Source organism: Cyprinus carpio, chromosome B3 (genome assembly GCF_018340385.1).
Source record: "Cyprinus carpio isolate SPL01 chromosome B3, ASM1834038v1, whole genome shotgun sequence".
NCBI classification, from domain to species: Eukaryota; Metazoa; Chordata; class Actinopteri; order Cypriniformes; family Cyprinidae; genus Cyprinus; species Cyprinus carpio.
The window spans coordinates 12,000,552-12,015,459 of record NC_056599.1 but is presented as its reverse complement, the minus strand read 5'-3'; the positions used below and the strand labels follow the sequence as shown (position 1 = coordinate 12,015,459).

General features: G+C 36.5%; 1 protein-coding gene across 3 annotated transcripts in view; it reads right to left on the bottom strand.

Moving 5' to 3' along the window:
• Positions 1-14,908, bottom strand: part of LOC109056929 (inactive rhomboid protein 1) — a 49,080-nt gene that overhangs the window by 2,121 nt on the left and 32,051 nt on the right. For 2 of the 3 annotated variants that reach the window (XM_042719710.1, XM_042719709.1), the window contains exons 5-19: positions 14,170-14,277; positions 10,022-10,235; positions 9,736-9,942; positions 7,333-7,455; positions 7,088-7,248; positions 5,768-6,019; positions 5,570-5,681; positions 5,390-5,464; positions 5,108-5,269; positions 4,913-5,013; positions 4,762-4,825; positions 4,261-4,355; positions 4,082-4,157; positions 2,836-2,936; positions 570-723 (exon numbers count right to left, since the gene is read on the bottom strand). In XM_042719710.1, coding sequence (XP_042575644.1) covers positions 570-723; positions 2,836-2,936; positions 4,082-4,157; positions 4,261-4,355; positions 4,762-4,825; positions 4,913-5,013; positions 5,108-5,269; positions 5,390-5,464; positions 5,570-5,681; positions 5,768-6,019; positions 7,088-7,248; positions 7,333-7,455; positions 9,736-9,942; positions 10,022-10,235; positions 14,170-14,277 — 2,005 coding nt within the window. The remainder of the gene's footprint in view (positions 1-569; positions 724-2,835; positions 2,937-4,081; positions 4,158-4,260; positions 4,356-4,761; positions 4,826-4,912; positions 5,014-5,107; positions 5,270-5,389; positions 5,465-5,569; positions 5,682-5,767; positions 6,020-7,087; positions 7,249-7,332; positions 7,456-9,735; positions 9,943-10,021; positions 10,236-14,169; positions 14,278-14,908) is intronic. The other variant, XM_042719711.1, reaches the window with a different exon arrangement.

Here is a 14,908-nt window from a genome sequence, read left to right as displayed (position 1 = left end):
CACATGAGTACACTGTGTTTATTCATATAGTTTTGAAAAACCTTTATGCCATTTTTGAAAAACAAAAAACATTTAATTGTATTACCTTTTAGTGTATTCAAGTGTAGCCATCACATTGAGTTTAGATAGTGTCACTGATTAAGAAATGGGTGATATAGTTTTCTAATGTCTAATGTTAGCGATTTCTATTTCTAGACCAGCAGGTTTTAGGGGTCGGCTGTAGCACCCTGCGGGTAGAAAAGAGGCAAAATGCATTATGTGGGGAAGTTGTGGCCTAGTGGTTAGAGAGTTTGACTCCTAACCCTAAGGTTGTGGGTTCAAGTCTTGGGCCTGCAATACCACGACTGAGGTGCCCTTGAGCAAAGCACCGAACCCCCAACTGCTCCCCGTGTGCCGCAGCATAAATGGCTGCCCACTGCTCCGGGTGTGTGTTCACGATGTGTGTGTGTTCACTGCTGTGTGTGTGCACTTTGGATGGGTTAAATGCAGAGCACGAATTCTGAGTATGGGTCACAATACTTGGCTGTATGTCATGTCCCATTTTTTTTTTTTTTTTAAGTGGGGCTCACCTCAGCTCTGTAGGGGAGGAAGATGGCACTAGCCAGGTTTCCTGTGATGCCACTCAGGATATAAATGATAGATATTCGTAGCCACCCAGCCAGCTTCTCTAGGTCTCGAAGAATTGTCATCTGAAAACATACCGACACCAGGCAATGCAGAATCCTGTTTTTAACAGATGGGAACAGAGAGAACGTTTCAAGCATGTTGTTTATAAGCTGGTATGACATCTTTATGGATTTGAATGCATATTTTTCATTCCCAACACACCACAACATTCTGACATAAACATTCCCTTCATACAAGATATGATGCTACTGACTCTAAATTATGTCCAAGCAAACCACTGCCTGTGTCATAATTACACTTCTGTCAGCTGTCTCATAAAAATGTGGCAAAGACATGTCACAACAAGTCTCCACAAATGCTGTTATTATGAAATGCAATGTGCAATGGACACCAAACACAAAAAAATATGCAACAGTAACCACACCGATCCTAAAACTTCAGCAGGTTCAAGGACGTTTGAGAGAGTGATGATAAAGGTGTGTGATGGAGGCACGTGCACAAGCGTTAATCTACTGAGCCGTCTTAAGGAAGGCAAGGAGCCAAAGTGCAGCTCAGTGAAGCACTCTTTTTGATTACTACTACAGATCACGCCATACTAAATAGCAGCATCTTCTCCAAGTGTCAGCTGTTTCTTAAAGCAGATAATCTGATCGCATGCGTCAGCTTTTGGAGCATCTGAGATAAAACAGTGCAGCATGGGATATGGTGCTTATGGGTAAAACATTCCAGCATGTGTACATAATTAAAACCCAGAGGAATTTTTATAGCTTATGGGTTGTTCTTTCATTGCTCGGAAGATTTCTTTGTTTCATTTGAGTATGAACTATCAAAGGAAGGAATAAAAACAAAACTCCCAAGACAATTGCTGACACTGTATGCATGAGAGCAGAGCTGTAAAATGAATATTGACTGCATATCTCTAATAATTTGGTCTGTGCGGATTCTGAGGAGAAATTGAGTCAATATATCTGAATTGTCATTGCAGACTGTACTTTGGCAGTCTGAGCACAGTTTATTAAATCTCTTCTGAAATTCTAGAGGAGATTATGTCCCAGTATCTGTATTGTTGCATTAAATGCGAAGCATGGTCTTGGTTTGAATGTCTGCAATGTTTAGCTGTTTGTCTTTTCTTTAAGCTGTTGGTGTGAATAGATGTGTTATAGGTGATGCTTTGCTTGTCGTCTTGTTCTTGGTCTGAACACACCTTTCTTTGAATAGATTAACTTTATTTTGTTTTTGGTGTGACCAGTCTGTGACCACATTGTCTTTGATATTTGACTTCTTCATGTCAGTTTTGTCTGCTTGTCATTTTGTTTTGGTCTGGGGTAAAGACATTTTGTCTGCAATGTCCTAAGTTTGTAAATTTTTTAATCTCTGTTGGTGTGAACAGACATTTTGTTTGCAAATTTTTGCCCTTTCGTTTTGAAAGGATTGGTCATACGCCTTTGATTTTTTTCTTGATCTGAACAGACCTTCCGTTTGCATAGTTTCACTTCTTTGTTTCGCTTTTGGTGTGACAACATTGTCTTTGATATTTTGCTATTTTGTTTTAATTTCGTCTATATTTGTAATATTTTACTTTGTTGTTTTGCTGTAGGCATGAATGTGTATTTGTGAATTTTCTTTTTACTTTTGATGTAAATAGATGTTTTATTTGCTGTTTTCATTTTGCTGTTGGTGTGAATAGCCCTGTCAAATGCTTTTCATGTTGTTATTTGTCTAAATGGACCTTTCATTTGCATAGCAAGTTTCGTTGCGAGTTTTTTGTTTTGCTCTTTGTTTGACCAATTCATGACCACACTGTGGTATTTTGCTTTTTCGTTTTGTTTCGTTTTGCTTTTGTCTTTGCCCTAAGTATGACTGAATGTTAATGAATTTTTAAGGTGGTGTGAAATGACATTTTGTTTTTACAGTTTTTGCCTCTTTGTTTTGCTGTTGGTTTGAATAGACCTGTCATATGCTTTTGTATTGTTCTTGTTCTGAACAGACCTTTCGTTTGCATATTTTCACTTTTTTGTTTCGCTGTTGTTGTGACCAGTCCATGACCATGCTACCCTTGATATTTTTCCTTCTCATTTCATTTTCGTCTTTTGTCTGCGATGTTTCTCTTTTTTGTTATTTCGCTCTAGGTGTGAACAGAGCATTCATCTGCAGTGAGTTTTGCCTTCTCGATTGGTTATTGATGTGGACAGGGCTGCACTCGCTCACCCAGCATGCAGAAACAGTGAGAGCCAGAGGCGGTAGAACTGATCTGGGACCTCAGGGTTCAGGAAAGGAAGGAGGCCACACACATCATCCATACAGTGCACCTGAAAAAGACAGAGTAGTGCGTTTCTTTAGATGATAAAACATCAAAAATAGAAACATCCTGAAATTTTGCCAATAATAAATTAAATTGCATTTTCAGGTTTAAGACATTAGATAGTATTTAACACACTTTTAGCACTAAGTCTTAAGTTAACACCTGAAGCTGGCACACGCTTCAGACCCAGCCAAATCACGGTGTGCCCTTTCAGACGACAATGGATTTTGCCAATGCAAAGGAGATTAGCTTGGCAACCTTCATGCTGATTATAGATAGTGCACTAAGCATAAGGTAGATTTACCTTCAGTTCTTATTCACACTGCCTTATTAGTCTAGTGGGCGAGTACTGACAAGAGGTGAAACTTTCAGGGCTTTACGCTCGCATGCGACCTGAACTGATCTTAAAGGCTTACACCACTGTTGAAATGTTTGGGGTCAGTAAGTTTTTTTTTTTTTTGGACAGAAATGAATGCTTTTATTCAGCAAGGATGCATTAAACTGATCAAATGTGACAGTTAAGGCATTTTTATAACGTTACAAAAGATTTCTATTTTAAATAAAAGCTGTTCTTTTTATCTTTCTTATTAAAGAATCCTGAAAAAAAATCTAGCAAGGTTTCCAAAAAGAAAAAAACAACAACTTTTAAGAAGTTGTTTTTAACATTGTTAATAATAATAAATGTTTCTTGAGCAGCAAATCAACATATTACTCTCTTGAAAATAAAGGTGCTTCACGATTCCACAGAAGAACCTTTTTTTGTCTAAATGGTTCCATAAAGAACCTTTAGCATTTGAAGAACCTTTCTGTTTCACAAATGAATGGTTCTTTGTGGAACCATATTTTTTTGTTATGGCATCGCTGTGAAGAACCTTTTAAGCACCTTTATTTTTTAGAGTGTAGAATGATTTCTGAAGGATCATGTGACACTGAAAACTGGAGTATTTATGCTGAAAATGTAGCTTTGCCATCATAGGAATAAATTAATTTAATTTGCTTTGACTATTTTGTAACATTAATTTATCAGTAGTATTTGCATCTAATCTGCTATCTTTATATTTTGTTTTACATTGCCACTTCAAACAAAGTAATTATTAAATGTATAGCACATATTTGATTTATTTCTGCGCTTCACTGCTGAAATCTTCTTACTTGGGAGCAGAGGGTTGCCTCCTCATGGAAGTATCCCTTCATGAAGTCACAGTACTCCCTTGATGTGATTTCACACCTGCAAAGCAACATACAAGACATTTCAAAAACCCATGTCCACTAAACAAATGCGTCAGTGTTGATCATGCAGTGTGAGAGTCAGTAGTAGCAGATGTCCTCACCTCCCTTTAGTGCCGATGCAACAGGGCCGGCCGGTGATTGTACAGTCAATATGAGGCAGATTGGTGTGGTTCCCAGAATTATATTTGGTGCAGATCTGTAATGCATATGTTTGGACAATGTATACTTTAATCAACTCTTGCAACAAAGTACTTTGGCGCTACCACATCTAATACCATAGTTCTTTCATATATGTGACCCTGGAGTACAAAAGCAATCATAAGTAGCACGGGTATATTTGTAGCAATAGCCAACAATACATTGTATGGGTCAAAATGATCGAGTTTTCTTTTATGCCAAAAAATCATTAGGATATTAAGTACAGATCATGTTCCATGAAGATATTTTGTAAATTTCCTAAAGTTAAATATATAAAAACTTGATTTTTGATTAGTAATATGCATTGCTAAGAATTCATTTGGACAACTTTAAAGGTGATTTTCTCAACCATGACTGGTTTTGTGGTCCAGGGTCACGTATGCGATATTTGCTGCAATGCTTACCGGCCATTTGGTGATGTCATCAGGCCACTCATGAGGAGCTACTGAGGCCGGCTCTATACACGTCCTGCCAAAAACACAGCACAGTCTTGTGTTTGAAATGTCTCCGTGGAAATTGTCAGCTGAAGTATAGAGTGATGCCATATTCCCTCACCTGGGGTCCTGATGACACACAGAGCCATGCTCCCGGTTCTTCCCCTCCAGCTGAGGAGTGCTGGGATGCTGAGGCCACTTCACCCACACAGCCAAAGTGCTCTGAAATAGAAAGAGGAAGATGTCAATGATCTGACAGCTTCTCAGTCAGGTGAACAAACATATAATCTAGAGAATCTGCGGCTCCTGTACTTACAGAGCATTCCTCCTCTGAGGACTGCAGACAGCCAGAGCGGTCGTTGCGCACGCAGCAAGCTGAATTTCGCTCCAGCTCTCGCTTTTTTTTAATCAGTTCGTGTACCTGGTTATCCTGCCGCATACAAGGTGAGAATTTGGCTCCCAGATGAATCAAGGCTTCCTGATAAGAAGAGGACAATGACTTGTCGATCGATAGTTTTTTAGTTAGAACTTCAGATCAGATATTTGTTAAATTATAACTTAAGCTCCTGCACATTGACTTTAGAAAGTGATGACTCACCGAACTTGGTCCAATCCAGAAGTTCTCTTGCTGCACAAATTTGACGTTTTCATAAACGCCTTTATTTCTTAAGACCTTTGTGGGGGGAGAAACAAAAGTGTTGACAAACACCAGATGAGATCAGAGACAGGAATACAGCATCAAACATGCTGGACCTTTTAAATATGTAGCAGCACTCACCGAATCGACAGTTTCATGCTGGGAGAAGCCCACTGGTGCAATGCCATAAATACACACTGCCAAAATGGTGATGAGTATGTGAACGAATGTCATCCAATATGTAAAGAAAGGCCTGAAAAACAAAATAGAAACCACCTCATATTATAAGCATCTCTAAAAGTCTAATAGAAGAGTTTGACCTGAACTCAGCCCTCAGACCTGTGGTCATCCATGTCCTCTATCTGTTGTTTCACGTAGCTGTCGATGCGCTTGCGATATGTTCGATTGGTCAGCTTTCCCACCATGCCCAGTCCATATGGCCTTTTTTCTCTTGCGAAGAGCTTCTTGACTGGCACGGCTATCCGTTGGCCTCTCCGCTGACCGTTCACACTCACTACCTCCTGCCTCAGGCGCACTTTAGGGGGCGCAGATGTTCCCTCTTTAGCCTTGCGCCAGCCGCGCTCTAGAGGCCTGTTTGAAGAACAGGACAGAATTATAGAGCTTTTATATAGTCATAAAACAATGCCTAAACCAGATTGATTTATATTTTTCCATTTTAAGATTTTATTATGTCAATAAATAGTCATCAAATAGGATGATTATTTTTCTGTGAGCAATTATTTGTGCACAATTTGTTTTTTTTTGCTAATTTTTTTTTGCACAATATCCATGCTTTCAATGATTTTTTTTTTTTTTTGTATTTTTTTTTTTTTTTTATATTTTTTTTTAGATATGAAATATTAATATAAATTAATCATATATAAATATTAATAAGTCATAAGTAGCACAGGTATATTTGTAACAATAGCCAACAATACATAGTATGGGTCAAAATTATAGATTTTTCTTTTATGCCAAAAATCATTAGGATATTAAGTAAAGATCATGCTCCATGAAGATATTTTGTAAATTTTCTACCGTAAATATATCAAAACTTAATTTTTGATGAGTAATTTGCATTGCTAAGAACTTAATTTGGACAACTTTAAAGGTGATTTTCTCATTATTTAGATTTTTTAGTACCCTCAGATTTCAGATTTTCAAATAGTTGTATCTCGACCAAATATTGTCTGATCCTAACAAACCATACATCAGTGGAAAGCGTATTTATTCAGATGATGTATAAATCTCAATTTCAAAAAAGTGTCCTTTATGACTGGTTTTGTGGTTCAGGGTCACATATATGTTTTCACTTCTCTTATATACACTTTACAATTTTGTTTACAACTAATACAGCATATTTTAAAATGTACTTTTAATATTTTTAAAAAATATATATTCTTTAAATATGAAATATTCATATGAATCAATCTCATATTAAAATATTATAATTATAAAATAAAATAATCATTTTTTAAAAATCATTTTGAATGATTAATATGATATATTTCTGTAATTAAATGATATCACATACTTAAAAAAAGTATTTTAAATAAATGTAAACTCTCTGCAGCTAATAATCGTCTACTATAAAATATGTTTTGATATCACAACTGTGGGAGGACAAAGGACATCATATAAATGCGTTGTGAATCTCACAGCATTAAGTGACTCCTCTCTAACTCGCTTTTGTCCAGCGCGCTGCCGGTTAGCTCCGACTCATCCAGCTGTTTGCTGTCCACGTCCTTCATGGTGGAGTCTGATGGAGACTCAAACACCTCATCGTGAAAGGTGGACATCTCCTCCTGCATCAGGGCATCCTGAGGCCAGACACACCATAAACACACATACTCGAAAAAGTCTCCCAAGAGCAAATGCATGTGCCATTTTCCCGGTTTGCTTACCCTGGCGAAGAACGATGTATCGAGTTCATCTGGAAAGTCCACAACATCTTCCTCAATAAAGCTAGCCGGTGTGAAGCTGCGCCTGTGAGCTCGTCTTAGTGTGCCCTCACGCAGCGAACGACCTAAAATACACATAAACAGACACTTGCTCAACATAGTTTACTACGCAGTAGAAAAAGTACTTGCTATAAATACCATAGACTATATAGTCAGAAAAAAAATCAATAAAATGTGACTGAGACTGTGTTGTGAGACCTTTGAACTGTATATTCTGCTTCATGTTACTGGTCATTTATTTTTAAGATCGAATGCGCATATTTGATTTATCTGAAGTGTCCTCATGAACTCAAACAACCTCAGATGACCCTTCGCTAAGCCCCACCTTACAAATGTTACTGAACAATCCTACTTAGCAGCTCTTCTAATTCGACATTATCAGACAAGCTTCTGCACTGCTCTAATGTAGGTCTGTGGAGAATCTGCGCATTTGTTCAGGAAATACAGTAAAACCTTTTTGCTCTGTCACTTATAGTGAACCATGAAGCTGAGACAGGATGTAGGCAAACCTGCATATAAATCTTGAAGGTCATGCTCTGAATTAAACTGTTTTGACTATGTCTGAACACCAACATTTGCTCCAAGATCAGCAGGGAATAGTGACAGACGTATACATCGCTAAGGCCAATTAACTGGCCATTGAGCAGTCATTAGCAGTCATTTAATTTTTAATTTTTAAAATAGTGGGTCAAATCACGAAATAGTGCAAACAAATCACGAATCATCAAAAACTTTAGTACTAAAATTTGTTCTAAATTTAGGAAACATTTGGGAACAACTGTAACCACACAAACACAATAATCACATACTCTGGATGGCTTTATAATTGTGTTAATATTACATTTTATACACAAACATTAAATCTTAAATATATTTCATCATATAAAGAGAAAGTATGAGATGAAAAGTAGTACTGTAGAGACCCTTATATAAAGTTTTGGATGTATTTTATGCAAATTACTAACATCAGTCACATAGCCACTTGTTTAGAAAACACCAAATTCATCACCATAAGAATGAGATTAATAACAAATGTCTGTGAGTAATTATGCGTTGCGAGTTAGGCAGAATAGTTTTTTATGAGAAGTTCTCCTGTGTATACAGTAAATATGAATAATTCACGCAATTATTAGCGAATGAGACCTATTGTTCTAGCATTATTTAACAATTTTTTCTAAGCTAAAACTGCAGATTTAAATGCTTTGTGCTGTTCCAAAAATGTTAAAATCTTGAATTTACTCCTGTGGGACATTTCAAAACATCTAACATGAGTCATTGATTATAATATAATTATAATCAATTATTAACATAATTACAGTGCATAATTTTTTTTTAAATTTACCCTCAAAAAATGGAAGTGAAATGTGACAACATGCCCCATAGGTGGGGTACACTGTAACATCTGAGGGGCACGCTGTAATGACCATATGACAGCTTAAAATGATATCTGATATAATTAAAAAAATATATATACAAGACAAATAAAAACATTTTTGCCAATAAATTTAAATGATTAACCCTTTCAAATAAAATAATGGTGTTTTTTAAGAATTAAAAATAATCTGATTTTGGGGTTTGACAATGAACACATTGCAACCATGCTTGGGACGGCCCACACACACAAAGCCAAAATGCTTTACGTTTTGTGTAATAATAACTTCTGAACAATAAACATTGACTCTCAGTCTTTATTCACCTGTTTCTCGTGGTTTCTCATCTAAACTGATAAATAACAGATTGGAGATTCAAATAATAGCAGATTTGCCTCATTTAAATGAATACTTAAAACTGAGATGAAAAATTTACTTAAGACAGAAATGTACTTTTACTACAGTAAAATAAATGTTCAGTGATATCTTCAAAAGATTTTTGAATTTTGGCACACTTTTTTCACTATACAGTGTTGATATGGCAACTAATAAATACCACAAAATTTGTTATGCTAGCATAAGTGGAAATATTCAAACCACAAGTGTTACAACTAACTCCTCATTACTTTGTGCCCCGCACTCCCCTACTCACGTGATACACACTATACTAAGGATTGTTCAGTAACATTTGTAATCTTAACTGCTTGATTGCTTGTATCATCACAAAATGTAATCTATATTATCTTCCAGCTCTGACCTGCTAATTCTGACCAAGAAGGCATGAAGATATTAAGATGTTGTAGACATTAACATCATGATTTTTTGCAAAGCTCATCTAAAACAATGTGTGTTGTGAAAAGCGCTACACAAATGACTTGACCTCTGGCCCAAACCAGACCAAAAACTAGTCTAGTTATTTCCTGAAAAGTTCCAAATGTACAAAGTCACCTGAAACACAGGGTCTGATGATGCTCACCTTGACCAGAGCCGCTGCCGCTCTGAAGCTCATCTTGGCCACAGACTCGCGCTTGCGTCTGCGTGGGATGCGGTTCAGGCCCGAGCGAGAGCTGTTGAAGGAGCATAGAGAAGCCGCGCCAGGGGTGATGGGAGTTTGAGGCACACTATAGCCATCTACCTCCTCCACCATGCGAAACGCACGTCCTCTTGCCAACGGGTCCACAATCTGAACCAAGAGAGCATCGTTAAAAAGAAGATATACAGGTGCACACAAAGTGTTCCAGTGATAACTTCTGCTACTGTACCTTCTGCATGCCATGCTGCGATGAGGGTACGTATAGAGGAGGAGGGGTTTCTGTGCTGGTCAGGGAGATGTTGTCCTGGCTGGGCAGCTCCATCTCACGGATCACCTGAGGTTTCAGCTTGCCGTAGCGCAGGCTGCAGTGTCGCAGGCTCTTCCTCTGCCATTTCTGCGTGGCGTCGCCGTCCTTACTGACCCCGAACCAGTCCGCCGTGCCCCTGAGAGCGATCGACACAACCCTTGTTCAGCTCGAGCTCCCTCATCCACAGATCACATGCGATCCCTGACTCTCTCCTGTTTTCCTGCAGCTGTGAGCTATAGCATGTTCTTGCACAATATCTGGACACCGCAAAGGTAGTTTCCACAAATGTGTGTCACACTGTCTCCTCCCAATTGTGTACAAATGAGATCAAGGAAATTTGGGTGAGGTAACTCTAACAAACTTTTAAGGAAATAGAGATGGGGGATGCCCAGGCATGCTTCAGAGTAAAGTCCTGTCACAAAAATGAAACCAAGGGCACATACACGCTGAGGAACATTAGGCTGGTGTCCGACCCGTCTGCACAGCTGCTTGGCTGTGTCATTAAAACGAAACAGAAAACTAGGGAAACATCTGCTTCATAATGTCTAACGGCTGACATGTTTTCAAGTTCAACTATGACTCGTGTTTCAGTCAAACTGATAAAATAATATAAACCAGTATAAAATAAAAACAGAAAGTTCAGCTGTCCAGCAAACTGCAGCCTCACCCACAAAAATAATCACATTTTATGAAATAAAAATACTCTGGGGTGGTCCATTACAGAAATGCACCATGGTAACTGCAGTTTCTGCCAAAATATCATAGTTACTGGAGTTGTTGCTACTGTCATGAGGATTCATAAATAGATTTTGATATTTTCTGAAGGTTTTGAGATACAGAATGAATTACCCCTGTGCTATAGTCAGGGCCTAAAACATTTTACCATACCTGCCAATAGCCAGTAACTTTAGAAAATATACTAGCCATAAATATTTTTATTAACCATTAAACTGTGCATTAGCTCATTAAAGAACACGCAGAATAAATGAAGGAATCACACCTAATTGCAACTATTATTAATATTATTAATAATGATATTATTATTATTAATATATGTTATTAAATTTTAGTATCATTACTACTATTAATACTACTGTATTATTATTTAATCATAAAAAAGAAACATATCAATAAAGAAATTATCACTATACTGGTTTGAAGTAATAATAATTAATTGATGATAATTAATATGGGAGCCCATTCAGTGTCAGAATTTTTATGTCATTATGTTTTATCTCTTGTTTCATGACAGCAAGATTAGTTGAGATTAGTTTTAATTTATATATATATATATATATATATATATATATATATATATATATATATATATATATATATATATATATAACCATGATATCTTAGCAGAAACTATGGTTATCAGAGTACTTTTTTTGTAAGTGATAGAGTTGTAATTGTGAAGTCCAGGAAGTTATACAGTTACAAATTATATTTAAGATCAACAATAAGCTCCTCAAGACTGGACTATACATATTTGTGACATATGTCATAAATTATATTTTATTTCTTGTGTGTTATAAGGTTCACCGTTATATTTTTAGCAATAGCCAAAAATACATTGTATGGGTCAAAATGATCTTTTATGCCAAAAATCATTAGGATATTAAATCATTAGGATAGTAAAGATCATGTTCCATGAAGATGTTTTGTAAATTTCCTACCATAAATATATCAAAACTTCATTTTTAATTAGTAATATGCATTGCTAAGAACTTCATTTGGATAACTTTAACGGCGATTTTATATTTTTACTTGCATAGTTACTTAAATCTTATAGTTTTATTTTTATTTCTTGTATATAGATTTTTATTTGTATTCTTATCTTGGTGTTTTGTAGCTGCGGTAACAAACCTAATTTCCCTCCGGGGATTAATAAAGTATTTCTGATCTGATCTGATCTTCTCACTATTTGGAATTTTTTTTTTTAATTTTAGATTTTAGATTTTTTGTTTGTTTTATATATGTTATATTTTATTATATAACTATACATCAAGCTTATTTATTCAGCTTTCAGATGACATATATCTCGATTTTAAAAAAACTGCCCCTTATGACTGGTTTTGAGGTCCAGGGTCACATACGTGATTGTAAAATATTAATAAATACTATAATGGTATATAAATACAAATAAAATAACACTGGTTTGTATATCTATTGTTGTCCTGTACGAGCTACACTGGGTGTCTATAAATAGGACACTGTTCACCTGGATCAGCATCACACAGAGAGCAATCTAATCTCATCTTTCTGACTCACAGGGGATGGCAACAAACATGACTCAAATTACAGTTTATTCTGTTTCATCTGAAAGAGTCTGGGCACAGTGTCAAACCGCACAAGAAAACTGAAGTTAAATGTGCTGTGGGCTCGTATAGCGGTATGAAGTATTGGAATGTTTTCTGTGATAAGCTCAATTCAGGTTTGAAGAATGGCAATAATGAGCCGTGTTGAAATCATAGCGGTCAGAGACAGTGAAAGCATGTGGTGATAAGAATCCCCATTTGTCCCTAACAAAAGACTGAAGACATGAAAGGCATGACAACTGCTGAGAATCACACCCATGTGAAAACAAAACAACCAATTTAACATTCTCCAATAGTGGTGTGGCGAATACAGTTTTGGACAGAAAGATTATAGACTCAAACACCACAATGGGTGACCTCTGGCAGTTTCTGGCTGGAGGTATGTGAGGCATTAAACCAGAAAGTGACCAGTAAACAAGGCTGTACTGTATGTGCCAGTCAGTGCTGTCTCTTTTAGCTAATGCTTACTGTAGCTCTGACTCAAACATGAAGAACCGTGTGTGCTTACAACTGCTTTCAAATTTTACATTTTCAAATTTATAGTCATACTATATGTTTCCATTAATTACAAGCCTAAACCCGATGAAAACCTCAAGACATACAAAAACATAAAATAAAATAGTCTGAGTTTGTGTCAGGGTTCCCAGTGTAGCATACTTCTAAGCTAACAAACCGATGCTTAAGCAATAAAAATACACAGCGTACACATTTTTAATAGAATTTAGGGGTCAGTGTGATTTTTTCTTTCTTTTTTAAAAAGAAGAGGTGAAATATTACAATTTAAAATAATAGTTTTGTATTTCATTACATTTTTTAGAGCGTAATTTAAATTATGTGAAAACAAAACAACATTTTTTCAGCATCATTACTCCAGTCTTCATTGTCACGTCCTTCAGAAATCATTCTAATATGATGATTTGATGCTCAAGAATTTTACTTTTTTATTATTATCAGTGTTGAAAACAGTTGTGCTGCTTAATATTTTTGTGGAATTCTTTAATGAATGGAAAGTTCAAAAGTACAGCATTTATATGAAATGCAAATATTTTGTTACATCATACATGTCTTAAATGTCTTTTAGTCAAGTAAACGCATCCTTGTGGAATAAAGCTATCAATTAAAAAATTAAACTAAATATAAAATATATATTAAACGTTAAACTGCTTTAACTGTTTATTTTTATATTTTCTTTGGAATCAAACACATTTCCACAATTTTTTTATGACTTTTCCAGTGATTTGTAATTACAGAACAAGTTTTTTTTTTTTTTTTTTTAAGATTTTGCTGATTGGACTGCATTCACAAACAGGTTTTTCATAACTAGGAATATAAATAAAATAAATAAATAATAATAATAAAAAATACTTTTCCACAACTTCTTAAGATTGTAACAATTTCTATGATTTTACATCACAATGCTGCTCAGCAAAAAAATTATACAAAAGCTGTCTTATTACCCCTAAATGGTGCATATTAGTACTATATAGCTACACATTACTACCTGAAGTGTACATATTAGTAGTTAAATAACATATAGGATTAGTAACTGGCAGCTTGTGTGCCTTATTTTCCTGTGAGTATGTACTGTAAATAGCAATGGATGGTCTTTTACATGGGAACAACTACTATTACAACTTTAACACCGAAGCTGACTGAGCGAGAGATGGTACAGTGCCACGTGAACAGGTTCCCTTGTGTGTGGGTTGTGTGTGAGAGCTCCCTCGCCAGGCCTCCTGCACTCCTCTGTACCTGAGCAGGGTTCTGGAGAGGGACTGATGCCGTCTGAAACTGTGCCGCCCTGCACGGTGACCCTTAATGGGCACAGTGTTAATCCTCTCAAAGTGCACCCTCCTGCTGCTGTGGACGGCCCGAGGGGATGGAGGGCAGGAGGAGAGGAAGAACAGGACGAGGAAAAGAAGCAGAAGAGAAAAAGATAAAAAGAAAACGTGAAGGAGAAGAACTGGAAAACAGATCAACAAGAGCCAGAGAGCAAGATTAGCAAGATGAGCAGAAGCAGAGTATTCCAGCAGGAGGGTCATTATCAGTGAACTAGTGTGCAAGAGAAAATGAGTAGCATATGAGGGAGAGACATGTGCTAGTCACACATACACACAAGGATGCACAGAAATACACAAAACAAAGCTGAAAATTGGTGTCGTCTACATAGAAACCATGTAAACAGGCCCACAAACACTAGTTCTTTTCAGATTCGGTTTATCAGCCATGAAATGGAGCCATGAAATGAGGAATTTCAAACCCTCAGGCACAGGAATCACATGCACATTCCTATTACATCTCAACTCAAAACAATCTCAGCAAACAAATCATAAAAAAGCCTGGCAACATTGGCTTGCAACCAGAAAGGTGCTACAGTGTTGACTGCAGAATCACACTCGATTCACAGATGCACGATCAAGAACAATGTATGCAGGGTCATGGGCTGCATTAATGCGCATTCATCCAATTAAAACTCCTACAACAAGATTAA